This window comes from Cinclus cinclus, chromosome 14 (genome assembly GCF_963662255.1).
Source record: "Cinclus cinclus chromosome 14, bCinCin1.1, whole genome shotgun sequence".
Taxonomy (NCBI): domain Eukaryota; kingdom Metazoa; phylum Chordata; class Aves; order Passeriformes; family Cinclidae; genus Cinclus; species Cinclus cinclus.
In genome coordinates, this window is record NC_085059.1 from 10927074 (window position 1) to 10939758 (window position 12685).

The 12685-nt window shown below is 44.7% G+C and overlaps 1 protein-coding gene across 4 annotated transcripts in view; it reads left to right on the forward strand.

Annotated features, from left to right (window-relative positions):
- The first annotated feature begins 11104 nt into the window (after positions 1-11104).
- RAPGEF6 (Rap guanine nucleotide exchange factor 6) overlaps positions 11105-12685 on the forward strand; it is a 125274-nt gene continuing 123693 nt past the window's right edge. For all 4 annotated transcript variants that reach the window (XM_062501999.1, XM_062502002.1, XM_062502001.1 and 1 more), the window contains exon 1: positions 11105-11244. In XM_062501999.1, coding sequence (XP_062357983.1) covers positions 11176-11244 — 69 coding nt within the window. In that variant the 5' untranslated portion in view covers positions 11105-11175. The remainder of the gene's footprint in view (positions 11245-12685) is intronic.

Consider the following 12685-nt stretch of genomic DNA (forward strand, 5'->3'; position numbering starts at 1 on the left):
GAAGTCACTATGCTACAAAGGTATCTACAAACAGTGACTTCAGGTCAGAGGGTACCAGGGCATTTATGTGATTGATTATCCTGCCAGGGATGCTTTTCACTTTGGAGAACTTCAGTGTGTTGGGAAGACTATGTTCAGCATTTTTTTCCATAGTTATTTCTACAATTACTTCAAAATTACAGCCATGAGCAATTATAGTTTTCAATAGCTTATTGAGTGCGCTGAATCCTAAGAAATTAACTACCACATTTTCAAGGAGTACATTTATTAATACCAGCTGGTACTTGTCTAAATCTTGTCTAGTTTTGATCACTAACAGTGGGTTTAAAAGACATGAAAAAATAAGGTCTTCTGTTTCATGTATTAACGATAAGACTGATAAAATTTGTTGGAGGTATTCTGGACAAACAAAACAATTTCAGCTGTGTTCCTTGTGCTGCAATAATTAATGATCATGCACTTTTATTCTTCAAGGCTGTTTTTCTAGTACAGTTTAAGTAAAGGTTTGGATAGCTGTCATTTTACATGACATTGTTCTGAGGCTGGTTAGGCTGTAAAAGCCAACAGCCTGAAGGAGAATTTATTTTTCAAAATAAAACTTAACTCTCCAAAGTATTTCTTAAATTATAGGTTAGTGAAAAGCAGACCTTTCCCATGGAAACAGAGTTTTTTGAGAACAGTAGACTTGAAGTGATTTAGTATTAAAAGCAAGCTCTGTCTTGGGCTGGTAAGAACACCCATTGCTCCTGGTAACTGCAGCTCTTCACAGGTGTGAATTCAGACATGTTTTTCAGGGGAAAATAGTCCTTAACTTAAATACAACTTTTCAGATATTTTGAGGTTGACCTTCTCTTCCTTGTCTGTTTTTCCCAGGTTGGCTGGCTGGGAAGATGCTGACCTTGCTGGATCGCAAGCTCCTACAGGAGCTCATCCTTCCAATGAAGGAATCATGGGCCCTCCTGGAGCCCATGCAGGGTTTGTCCAGTACAAGTCATTGGTCTCAGAAATATGGGGTGGATTCCTGCTTTCTCAGGATGCAAACAACAGAGGCAGGTTTAGAGGAAAGAGGAAATGTCTTCATCAGAAGAGTCTGTCCTCTGCCTTTATCGCAGTCAAAGCATGAAAGCTCATTTGGCCTGATTTGGCTATTTCCAGTTTAGACTGTCAGTTAAAGAGGCAGCTGAGCAGCATTGCTGGAGCATGTGGTGGTCTCATTATCTCAGTGAGGGAAACACTCTGCAACAGAACCCTCACCCCCTCCTTGCCCATGGTGTTGAAACTAAATGGTTTTAAATGAAGAGAGGGTCAATTTAGGTTAGATATAAGGAAGACGTTTTCTGCAGTGAGGGTGGTGAGGCCCTGGCACAGGATATCCAGAAAAGCTGTGTCTGCCCCATCCCTGGAAGTGTTCAAGGTGAGGTTGGATGGGGCTTTGAGCAACCTGGTCTAGTGAAATATGTTCCTGCCCATGGCAGGGGGTTGGAAGAAGATGACCTCTAAAAGTTCCTTCTAACCCAAATAATTCTGTTATTCTGTTATTGTATAAGATACTGACAGCTTCATCTGCCAGACCACCATCACTTCCAGGGTTTGTGTGTTTCTGACACCTGCCTTCACTCACAATCTTACCAGACCCCAGGGCATGGCTTTACTGGTGATTCCTACCCTGGGCCCAAGGTGCTGCAGAGCTATGCTCTCTCTGTTTCTTACTGCAATACTCTTCTTGTCAATTTTGATTAGAGATCCTTTATGATGTGTGTGCACATCCTTCTTTAGACCACAACTGGAAAAAACTCTGGGGTGGTTCCTGCTTAGGGTCTCCTTAACTGCAAAACCACAAACTTTTTCCATTTCTCTTGGTACCTTCTTCAAAAGCGCAGCGCTTTTGTAATACCCTCCTAGCACGAGGCCCAATGATAGTTCACAAAGTAGCAACTACTACAGCAATAGTTTGTATAAAAGAAAACACTTCTATTGCAAAGGCAATTTTGTCTTGGATAAAGATGTCAATGAAATCCACTGTTCCAATGCAATGGACGGCCATGGAAAATGTCTGCCACTCTGAACAAAAAATAAGTCACTAAATCAGTTTGAAAAAAGGTAGTGAGACATCCTCTGGTATCATCCACGGCTTTTAGTGTGCTGGTATGGCACTGAGAGTATCCCTGACACAGGGAGGGGAGGTAAGGGCACTTGAAATGCAGCTCCACTCAGCTTTCTAGAAAAGACAAAGGTTGCTGGTCCACTTGTGCAGTCACTTCATACACAGCTATTGAAAATTATATTTTCTTGACAAGATTGTTTTTGCTGTCAGGGTTTTTCTGGAAGTCATGCTTTCTATGGGCCAAGCAGGTCACTGTACAAATTTTATTTGTATGGAGGCCCTGGACCCTATCAGGGAAACTTCTAGGTTAATTTCCTGGAAGAATCTGCCACAGGCTTCAAGAATGGCTCACTACTTGGAGTAAGACAAAAAGGCTTCCCCCATGGTGCTCTGCAGCACTGTGTTAATCTACTCATTGCCCTTTGCCCTGCCCTTGTACTGCCCCAGTGCCCACAGACCATTTTGGCCCCTGACTCCGTACTTAACCTGGAACACTGCATTGATTTCTGTCTTCTGTCACTGGACTCTTTAGAAAATGACTGTGCAATAAACCTCACTGGAATTCTGTATAGAAGACCCTTCCTGTCTTTCTTTGCTGACCTATCTGTGGTGTGTGTGAATGTGGGTTCAGTAACTGTATGTGCCTGCCTGAGTGGTTTCCTCAGAAGATGGTTTCGGAGAGGTAGCAGCAATCATCATCCAGTTCTACACTCCTACAACTGTGTTTCCCTTTTTAATGGAAGTTGAAAATGCATTTCCAGACACAGCTCTGGAAATACCCCAACAGCAGCCTTCATCACCTCTTCAGTGTTTTGGACTGGGGAGTGCTTGTGTTTCGGCTTTCACCTACATGGAGTGAAATGCCTAAAAATTTTAAGAAATTGCAGCTGCCTTAATGTCATCACTGCTATCCTACCTAATAAATGTTTTCCAAAGAAAACCTCAGCCCTCTCTCTCTGAGGAAGAAGACTACTTCCATGGGGGTAAGCAATCATAAGGTAAGTTGTATTTATGTACTTGGGTGACATCTGTTTTATTGGGTGGAGCACTCAGCTGTGCACTCGAGATCTTGCATCACCCTCTGATTCATACAATCATCTGACCTTCATCTAACTGCTGCTCTGCTTTTATTTCCTTTTCTCCTTACAAGTTACAGTAAAGGAAGTTCTTCCTGTGCTCCATGCACAATGCTTCCTTTCATTCAAGGTTTGGTTGTACTTTTAGCATTTAAAAAAACAACCAGTACAACCATCTACTGGAAAAACACAGGATGAAATATCACATCCCTCTCCCCCACAGACTACATGCACTCCGGGAGTTGCTGTACTTTGGACACAGCCTCACCTCCTGGGTGAAATCCCAGCTGGAAGACACTGCAGCCCCTCATTGTGGGATGATGGGGTTTGCAGTAAGGGTTCCTCCCTGTTTAGTGTATGGACAAGTGAGCAGGTCTTCCAGGAGGAGTCTGGTGCTGTACCCTTAGCTCCTGCTCTGCCCCAGTGAGGCCGTCCCTCTTGGGTACACACTTGTGGCTCTCCCTTGCAGCTGAGGAAGGACAATCATCTCCCTGGATGTCTCAACTTTCTGAAGCATGAAGGTAAAATAGAGTCTGGTGGTCTCTGAGCAGGAGCACCTCAGCTGTCTGAGGCAGGGGAGATTCTGCTCTCTGCGGTCAGAAGAGACCATCACAGGCTTTGGGATACTGTTTGGAATCAATAACCCTTGACACAGAATTACTGTATGTTACCAAAGGCAGGGTCTCTAGAAGGAAGGGAGGAAAACCACACTGAGTGGAAGAAGTCATCTGCAGATCTTTCTGAAGTTGAAAATAGTTTGGATTTTGTGTGCAGAAGAGAGTTTGTCCTGTAATGCTGCTATCATCATGTGAGCAGGCCATGTGCTTCTGCATTTGAAGACTAAAACTGACATGCTGAAAACAGGAACTTCCTGGAAATTCTGCATGCCTGAGATTTAATGGTTTCAGTGAGTTTCCTGATATCATCTTGTCCATGTGGTGGTATGGGGGGAACTAAACGTTTCATTAGCTCTGTGTGACAGCTACAGCTGGTCTGTAAACTGCACAGATAAAATTTGCCAAAACAGAACTAACTTGACCAGCCTAGAAGTAAACAAGTCTCTCAGTAAGACAATGATAGGTTGGATTTAAGTTCAAGATGGGGACCCCAGCCAATCCCATTCAATCCTGAATGCAGACATCTAGTTGGCGAGTGAGCTGGGCGGTGTTGAGACCTCAACCAACTGGGTGTTCAAGCATGGGAATTTTGATCCCCCTATAAAATGGGGCATTCATCAATAAACGTGGGCTGTTGTTGCATGACCTTCGGTGTGTTCAGTCATGTGCCTGTCTCCAAAATTGTGACCAAACGTAACAGCTCTATAGGGTCATTAAAAGTCAGATAAGAGATCATAAGGAATCATAAAGGATGCCTGACATCCTGCAAAGGCAGATGATAAGAGTAACTGCCCCTGAATGGGAGCGTTTCAAGGAGAGGGAAGCCAGTTTCAGAGCTTGGAGGAGCTGAGCTCTTGCTAACTCATGTCAGCAGGAGTTGTTTATCCCCTCTTCATCAAAAAAATCAGACTGACAGCATCAACATGTGACTAAACCCAGAGGATGATACAGGGAATTTTGGCCTTCATAACTTTGCAATGACTTCACCAAGCATTCCTGGCTCCCAGGCCTGGACTGAGTCTACTAAACTGTGCAACATTTCTTCATAATCAAATTATAGTTTATACACACGCACAAAAAAACAAACACAGAGACCTGTATCTTCCTACAAATGCACCAAATGTCTGCTAACAATGGAAAGCTGATTTGATGCTGGCTGAATTCTCACTGTGGTCTAAGCTACAACAGCAAAGTTTGTGGTTGCAAAGAACCTGGACACCAGCAGCAAGAGAACGGTAAGATGTGCAAGTCTTCCCCAGCCTCGGTCTCGATTCAAATGCTGCAATATTTCTCGTAGGATTTCATAAATAAGTAGCATGTATTTGATTGCATAAAGCAGTGAAATTGCCTGTCAGACATTTATCCACAGTTTCTTAATTTAGATGATTGCCAGTTAAGAAAAAGTCTAGACTGTTGGCCTGTTCTTTGGCAGAAGTTTTTTATTATTTTTCCACATGCTCAGAGAATTACTCCATTTACTTAAAAAGGGGGAAGGACTGAAATCCTATTTACTCTAATTTTTACAGTATTTAAACTGGCTGTTCTCTATAGGCATGCCCTGTTCTTTTACCAGCTCAACATTGTTGGCTAAAGTAGCAAATGCCACAGATACACAGAATGGTCACATTGAGTTATACAAGTGTTTGGCTTTTTGCCTCTGAAAGTAGCTACTCAGTAGAAAAATACAAATCTCATTGCATGGGTTACAGGTTGCAGACACAAAATCATCACTGTTTGTGAAATCTGCTTGCAGCTTATAGTTGTACAACTTTTAACATCTCCAAAAAATTAATGGGAATAAGATATGTTAAATTGGCAACTGATGCCAAATTACTGGTGGAGAGTTTTCTATGCCAAGATTGTTATTTCTTTTTGTTACTTAAGTCTTCACCTTTATCTGTGCCCAGCCCATTCTTTTACCCACCTTACACTTTCTAATGTTTTTTGGTATGATGCTTCTGCTGACAAATGAAGAAAATGTTTCAGTTGAAGCTGTAACATGATTAGAGCGACAGAGAACATGGAAATGGAGCAGTCAGCAGATTCCAGATTGTCTACTGTCAGGGCAGGTTTTCCCCTGCCACCCCCATCTTTAATTTTCTTAGGCTTGAGCGTGGACATCTGTATACAGTTTCTGGATACCTCCAAAGTCTATAGACAAGTCCATATGCTTTTTTGGGTTTTGCCAACAAAATGCTGGGGCTGGAATCACATATCTGTAGGTTGTGATTAGTAAAATAAAGTGGCAAAAGGCACACAGAAAAATTGATACAAGAGCCTGTTTCAGACAGAGCTGTTCCACGGTGGACTGTGTAGCAAGCCATCAACTCAGGGCTTGCAGCAAAGCAGATGGGGTTTAAATATTATTTTGAATGTATTTTGAAGTTCTTATTCTGTTTTATCAAACACTGTTTGTAGTGTTGTACTCTACATCATGCCTGAGGCAGTTTGGATGCTCCAGTGATCTGGCAGAAGTCCTTTCTTTCCTCATCCCACTCATATTCATCAGGGCTTCATACCTCCATCAGGGTGGTGGCAGGCCCTGGATGGACCCTTTCAAATCACTCAGCAGTGGTAAGGGGGGGAATATCCTTCTTCATACCTGTTGTTTCCCATATGGACAAGGAAGGAAAATGAGAAAGATGAAAACATACATGGCAGTATCACAGGACAGCCAGTGTTCTTTCAATATGAACAGCTTTCACTGTCCTCACTGGTAACTTTCAGAGAGTGCATCAATGCCTGTCTTTGTGTTCACAGAAACCTTAGTAAATGAATTACAAATAACCCAATTTGCTGTTTCCTTTTCAGATTGTTCCTGACTTGGAAACCAGGACTCCATAACCACTCACCAAAGAATACGTGACACAAAAGTCAGGTGACATTCCCAACACACTCTGCATCCTCAAGCATAAAATATTTGTTACTTCAGAATTTCCACCTGTCCTCCACGAAGCCTTTCCTGTGGACACCCCAAAAAATGCCCTCAGCTGAGAGATCTGTCCTTCAATTGGGACTAAGACTTAGGAAATTGTTACTGCCTCCAGCTGAGCTATGGCTCAGGCTGCTCTTGGGACCAGCTGGGACTTGTCATTCCCCCCTCTTTGCATGTTAGTATAATCTTAAAATCTTTCAATCTTAAGGCTCACCAAATTCCTAGTCTATTCACACCAGCACTCAGCACATTAGAGACTGCCACAGATGTGTGACAGTGAACATGAAAAGAAAAATTGCCACTGAAGGTAAAATATAAGTAGAGAAAGTTCCACCCCCACATTTAAAAGGTGTCAGGCTCCCCATTTGTTTCTGTATTCTTGACAAAGGCTGAAAAATAAGTGTTTGATTGTAACAAGGAGATCTCCAATTGCTTATGTGTACAAGGCTTCTACTCTTCAGGAAAAATCTATATATGGAATGAAAGCCCTTCAGGAAAAGTCTGTTCTAGATTTTTTTTTTTTTTTGAAGGAAAGCTGTGTTAGTCTTGAGTTAAAGAGAAGAAAGATGGGGGTTTTGTTTTAAAAAACTAAATGTTTAATTAACATTGTTATAACACAGCAGAAAGATAATGATCTCACAGTTATGTTTCTTCTTCTCTACTTTTAATTTCACTTTTAATTTCAGAAATGGAAATTCTGAGCTGCAAAATGCTGTTATGGCCAAGAGATCAATGTTCTTACACAGCTACCTGAGCAGTGTTATGCCATTTGCAAAAATGTAATTTTCTTGCAAAAGGTGAGCTCTCACAAATTTCCTAATGATCCCTTTGCCTCCCCTGTTTTTCAGGAAGTTCATCATCAGAATAAGTACATATGGTAAAACTGTCTGAAGAGGTTCTTCCCGTTGGACATCCCAGAATATTTTGTTTTCCTCTAGTCAGGCAGAGAATTAGTTTGTGTATCCTCCTTGTGGTATGTTAACCACATACTTAGGTAGTAGTTGCTGCATGAATATCCAAAGGGAATTTTTTTTTTCCAAAGCTAAGAAATTAAAACCAATAGCCTAACAGCCGCATTGGAGAACAAGAGGAAGGGAATTGCCAGGCTGTAATAGAACTCACAGGACACTAAATACATACACTACATAAAAATAAGTGTTAAAAATATTTCAGTCCATGCTGACTACGAATCTTTCCCAGTGGGAGAGGTGAGGAAGTTGAGTTTTACCCTGCGATGTACACATGGTGGTAAAATTTGTTACATTAAAAAGCATCTTTGGGAGGGTCAGTGAGGCAGAACAATTGAGGGAACATACTGGGAGCAGAAGATGTACTCCATAACTCAGCTGGTCTTCCCGAGTTCACAGATGCTTGAAATGGAAACATTTAGTCTCCTGAGACTGCAACTCATCTGTATCAATAGCAAAGCACCTCTGATTGTTAGATGATACAGATACTGTTCAATTAAAAAACTTTGCAGTAAGTGATCATGCTTTACTTGCACAGGGATACAATCGAGATAAATGGGAAGCAAATTTTCCCCTCTGCATGGACAAGAGGTGCCCTGCTTGGCCACATCCCTTAATCCCAGCCCCAAAATTACTCACTTGTGAAAGTCTTATAATTATGGTTAACTATATCAACCTTACCATGTGCAGACATTGGCTGTAACACCAGTAAGCAGTGAGGACTATGACACTGATTTCCATTGTTCTCTGGATATCTGGGAAAATAAACCCTTATGACTGAAATAGCTCCTGAAATAGTCGCAGCTATTAGAGCCATTACTACCCAAATTCAGGTACTTTTGGAGTGAGGAAAGTCTTGTTTCATGGGTCAGTTGAGCCAAGCAATGAAACTGGACTGGTGGCTTTGGTTCCTATGGAATATTTCTGGCTCCCTCATTGCTTCTGTGCTTGGATGTAGGCTGGTGTTCAGTACAGGAATTTGTGTGTGAAAGAAAAAGGAATTTTTAGGCTACTAACTTTATTCCCATGGTGAGTGTCCACTCCTGTGTTATGTTCGTTGTAGGAATGCTGAACAACTGGAATAGGTGATAAAATGAATTCCCTTCTAAAAACCAAGAATAGGACTTAAATTATTTCAGATCCATGAAAACTGTGAGTGTGCAGATTTCACCAAAACCTGGGATTTTCTTGCTAGCTGTTCATTAATTTCTTTTTTTCCAGCCATCTGCACCTGAGAAGCATTGACTAACTTTTTACATGATGTTTAAATATAAACTGAGCTGGTAAAGCTCTTGATTTGCTATTACATCTCTGATTAAAACAAAAACAAAAGAAAGGAAAAAAATAGAGAAAAATAAAAAAGAATATCCTAATAAAGAAGGATTTATGCTTTAGTTATTTTCTTCTCCTTAGGTACTCAGGAGGATTTTTTCTCTCAATCTTTTCCATTTGGCTCCTGACAGGGAATCTCTGAAGAGTCCCATACCACTGGAAACAATATTTTATGTACTAAAGTTAAAAGAGGGTAATAACATGTTCTGACAAAAAACTAGTACAAACTTCTGACCTTTGGAACAACATTAGACATATTTGGAAAACTTACATTTAGAACAAAAGTTCAAAGAGAAAGGGTGGGGAAGGAAAGTTTTGGTAGACTTTATGAGACTGAAACCTGTATCTTTCCCGTCAGTTTTGGGAGCATCTCATATTCTCTCTGTTGAGCATGCAGTGTAATGACTGTGATGTTAAGGATAGATGCTCTTTAGATCCCAGCTGTTCATCCAGTGGTTGTTGTGCCTGCAGTCATACCAGGTACAGCATCAGAATAGTCTACACTGGAGGAATCATCGTATTTCCTCTGGGTTTTTTTGTGTTTCTTTCTTTTTTTTTAAATAACAACAGAAGTATTATAAAACAACGTGGAAGGGATAATCAAATCCTTGAGCACAACAAAGGGAATTGTGTCATAAAGGGCTAGTGGTAAAGAGAACAGGAGGGGGTAGCTGGAGAAAGGGCAAGAATAAAAACACCCTTGGTTATTAGGAAGGAAAGAGGAAAAAAAAAGCAAGAGAGTGCACACAACACAAGTTTTGTGCTTGCAAAGCTTTGATCTCATAAATTTACACAATTGTAATAGGAAGGAAACCCTTGCGATGCGCGTTTGGTATGTGGCTGTTTCCTGTTATCCCCGAGCGGCCGTCAGGACCAGGCATGCAGAGCTTCGGAGTTTGTAAAGCCCCCCATGACCCTCGATCGGTGGCAGCACCTCCCTTGTGTTTATTTAAGGCCGAACTCTATTGGGCGAGTGCGGGGGCGAGGCGGCACCGTGCCCGGCCGGGCGCTGCGGGGCCTCGCTGGGGACCGCGAGAACGGGGCTGCTCCTCCAGAAGAGACCCAAGGAAAAGGCCTGGAGAAGTTCAGGGATCACGGAAGTCAAAATTCCATGAACTGTAGTGCGAGGGAAGAGGGGAATACACGCAGACTCAGCGGGAGCGGTGCTATGACACCGTGCCTGCTGTTATGGCTGCTCATGGACACTCTTTGAGCCCAAGTGATGCAGAACATGCTTTATTTCGGATGTAGATTACTGAAGAAAACGCCTTTCCTCAGGTGTACAGGCAGCAGAAAAACAAATTTCACGAGAAACTCGCGGCCTCCTGAGGCCCCGGAAGCGACGCCCCCGCACCGCGCACGCGCACGGCCCCTCCCAACCCTCGCGAGCCTCCGTCCCGCACCGCCCGCCGGCCCCGCCCCCTACGCGTCCCACAGCGTGTGGGGGCGGAGCCCGGCAAAGCCCCGCCCCTCCATCCCGCCCCTCGCTCTTCTTGCTGATTCTATGGGTTAAAGCGGCCGCTCTCGCACTTTTCCGTACCGGGGGGATGCTTTGTGGGTGACCGGGGCGAGGGGTTCGGCCGGGGGCGGCCGTTCCCGGCGTCTTCAGGAGAGACGCGCGCTCGTACCCTCCCGTGGGATTTCTCTCCGGACCCTGTAGCCCTGCGCCACGGAACAACTCGCCCGTCCGCATCGCTTTGTGCGTACGCGGAGGGCGGAGCCGCAGGGGCCGAGCGCGCGGGGAGTCCCGCTCGGGCCGGTAACTTCGCACACGGAGCGCTCGCGCCGCGATGGGGAGCGGCGTCGGCCGCCCGAGGGGGGCGCCGGGAGCCGCCGCCGGCCGCCCCGAGTGCCGCCGCCGCTAAGCCCGAGGCGCCCCGAGCGCCGCCCGCCTGGTGAGCAGTCAGCCCGGCGGCGGGCACCGTGCCCGGCCCCGCTCTCGCCCCGGCCTCTCCCGGTCCGCCGCCCGCCCGGGCACCGGCGCGGGGAACGTTTCGGGGCGCGTGTCCGGTGGGCCCGGAGGGCGGCGGAGCCCGGGTAGGAGCCCCGGAGGGCCGCGCCGGTGTGATCGCGGCGCGGCCCGCGGCAGTGCCCCGCCAGCTGCTCCCGAGGCACCGCGGGACGGGGGGCGGAGGGCTGGAGGATGAGCGCCCCGGTGGAGCCCAGGATCAAACAGGCGCTGCGGAAGAAACCCGCGGAGCGTACTCCAGAGGTGAGGTTGTTCCGGCTCCTTCCCAGTTGGTCTTTTTATTTGCTTCCTCACTTTTCCTTGGCGTAAATCCGTGTTCCGACAGCGCGGGGTCTGCGGTGTGCACACAGACTGGGCTGGCGCACAAACTTCTGTCTGGAGCTCGGTTATTTATTTCTTTCTCTTCAAAGTTGGCCTTCTCTGGACCAGCAGTGGTTTAAACGCCCAGTAACACGCTGGGTAGAGGCACAAGGCGCTCCGTGAAGTACTTTGGGCCGGCTGTTGGAAGAAGAACTACAAGAAGTAGATCACTGAAAAGTAAAATGATGCATATTTCAGTGATGCAAAACTTATGGGAAGACTTAGGGAGCTGAAAGGCTTTGCTTACCTGTACGGTGATGCAGATTTAAACAAAACCAAACTAGTTATGGTGCCCAGACTTCATAAAGATGTTTCTGCAGTGAGTGGGAGGGTAGAAATGTGTGAGGCTGGTGAGTTACAATAAAACATATTTTCCAATTAACTGCCTTCTCTGTCCCTTCCCCACAAGCTAGTCTGTAATCAGCCGTGTATTTTTGGGAATGGTAATGACGTGGAGCATTAAGTTAGTAAAGAAATAGGTTTGATACCATTTTTATTTGTTGAAGGTCTGATAGGAGTGTGTTTGCTTACTTACCCTTTCTCTTCCTTTATTTGTTTCCCTTGCTGTGATTTTTTTCTTTATGTGCTCAAGAATTAGTGCTATGAAGTGATACACTCTTGAGTTTTTCCCTTGGAGTCTGGGAAACATCTGTTCTCCCTTGGTACTTCATGGAGAGCATGGTCTTCCTTATAAGTTAATTATGGAAGGGCTACTTAAGAGAGCTGCTCAGAGGCTGCTCTGGAGCCCATCCTACCAGGACAGAGTCCCTACTTCCCTTTCAAGTCGGCTGAGTGAGTGAAGTACAGATGTTCAGTCCCAATGGTTACTTGTTTGGGATATCTGGCACGTTACTCCTTGTATCTCTGAATTCGTGATGAGGCAGTCTCAGTATTCATTCTTTTTTTCCTTCCTTGTAGCCCTCCCCTCTTGCTTCACACTTTTCTTTCTCTTCAGCTGGAGCCTTCAGTTAGCAAAATTCCTTTGCTAGTGTGGCTTGCAGTGTTGGGCAACTGGGTTCATCACGTAGGTGTCATTCATGAGTTGGCATTCTGTGCTGGCTTGTCACAGGTGGGACTTTGGGGAATAGGTAATCTGGCCTGGCCTAGAACCTCTGCTCTACTCACCACTGCTCCTGCTTGCTGTACCAACCTCCGTGGCTGTGTAGGGCTTTTTGTTCTTTTTCATTTTTTAGGCATCCCCAATTTTTCCCCCAGCAGCTGTCATGGAATTCCTTATGTTTGTCACCTGCCTTTGGCTAAAATGGCCTTAAATAATGATTTTGCTTAACCTTGTAGTGTTAAACTGTCAGATATCACAGTGACT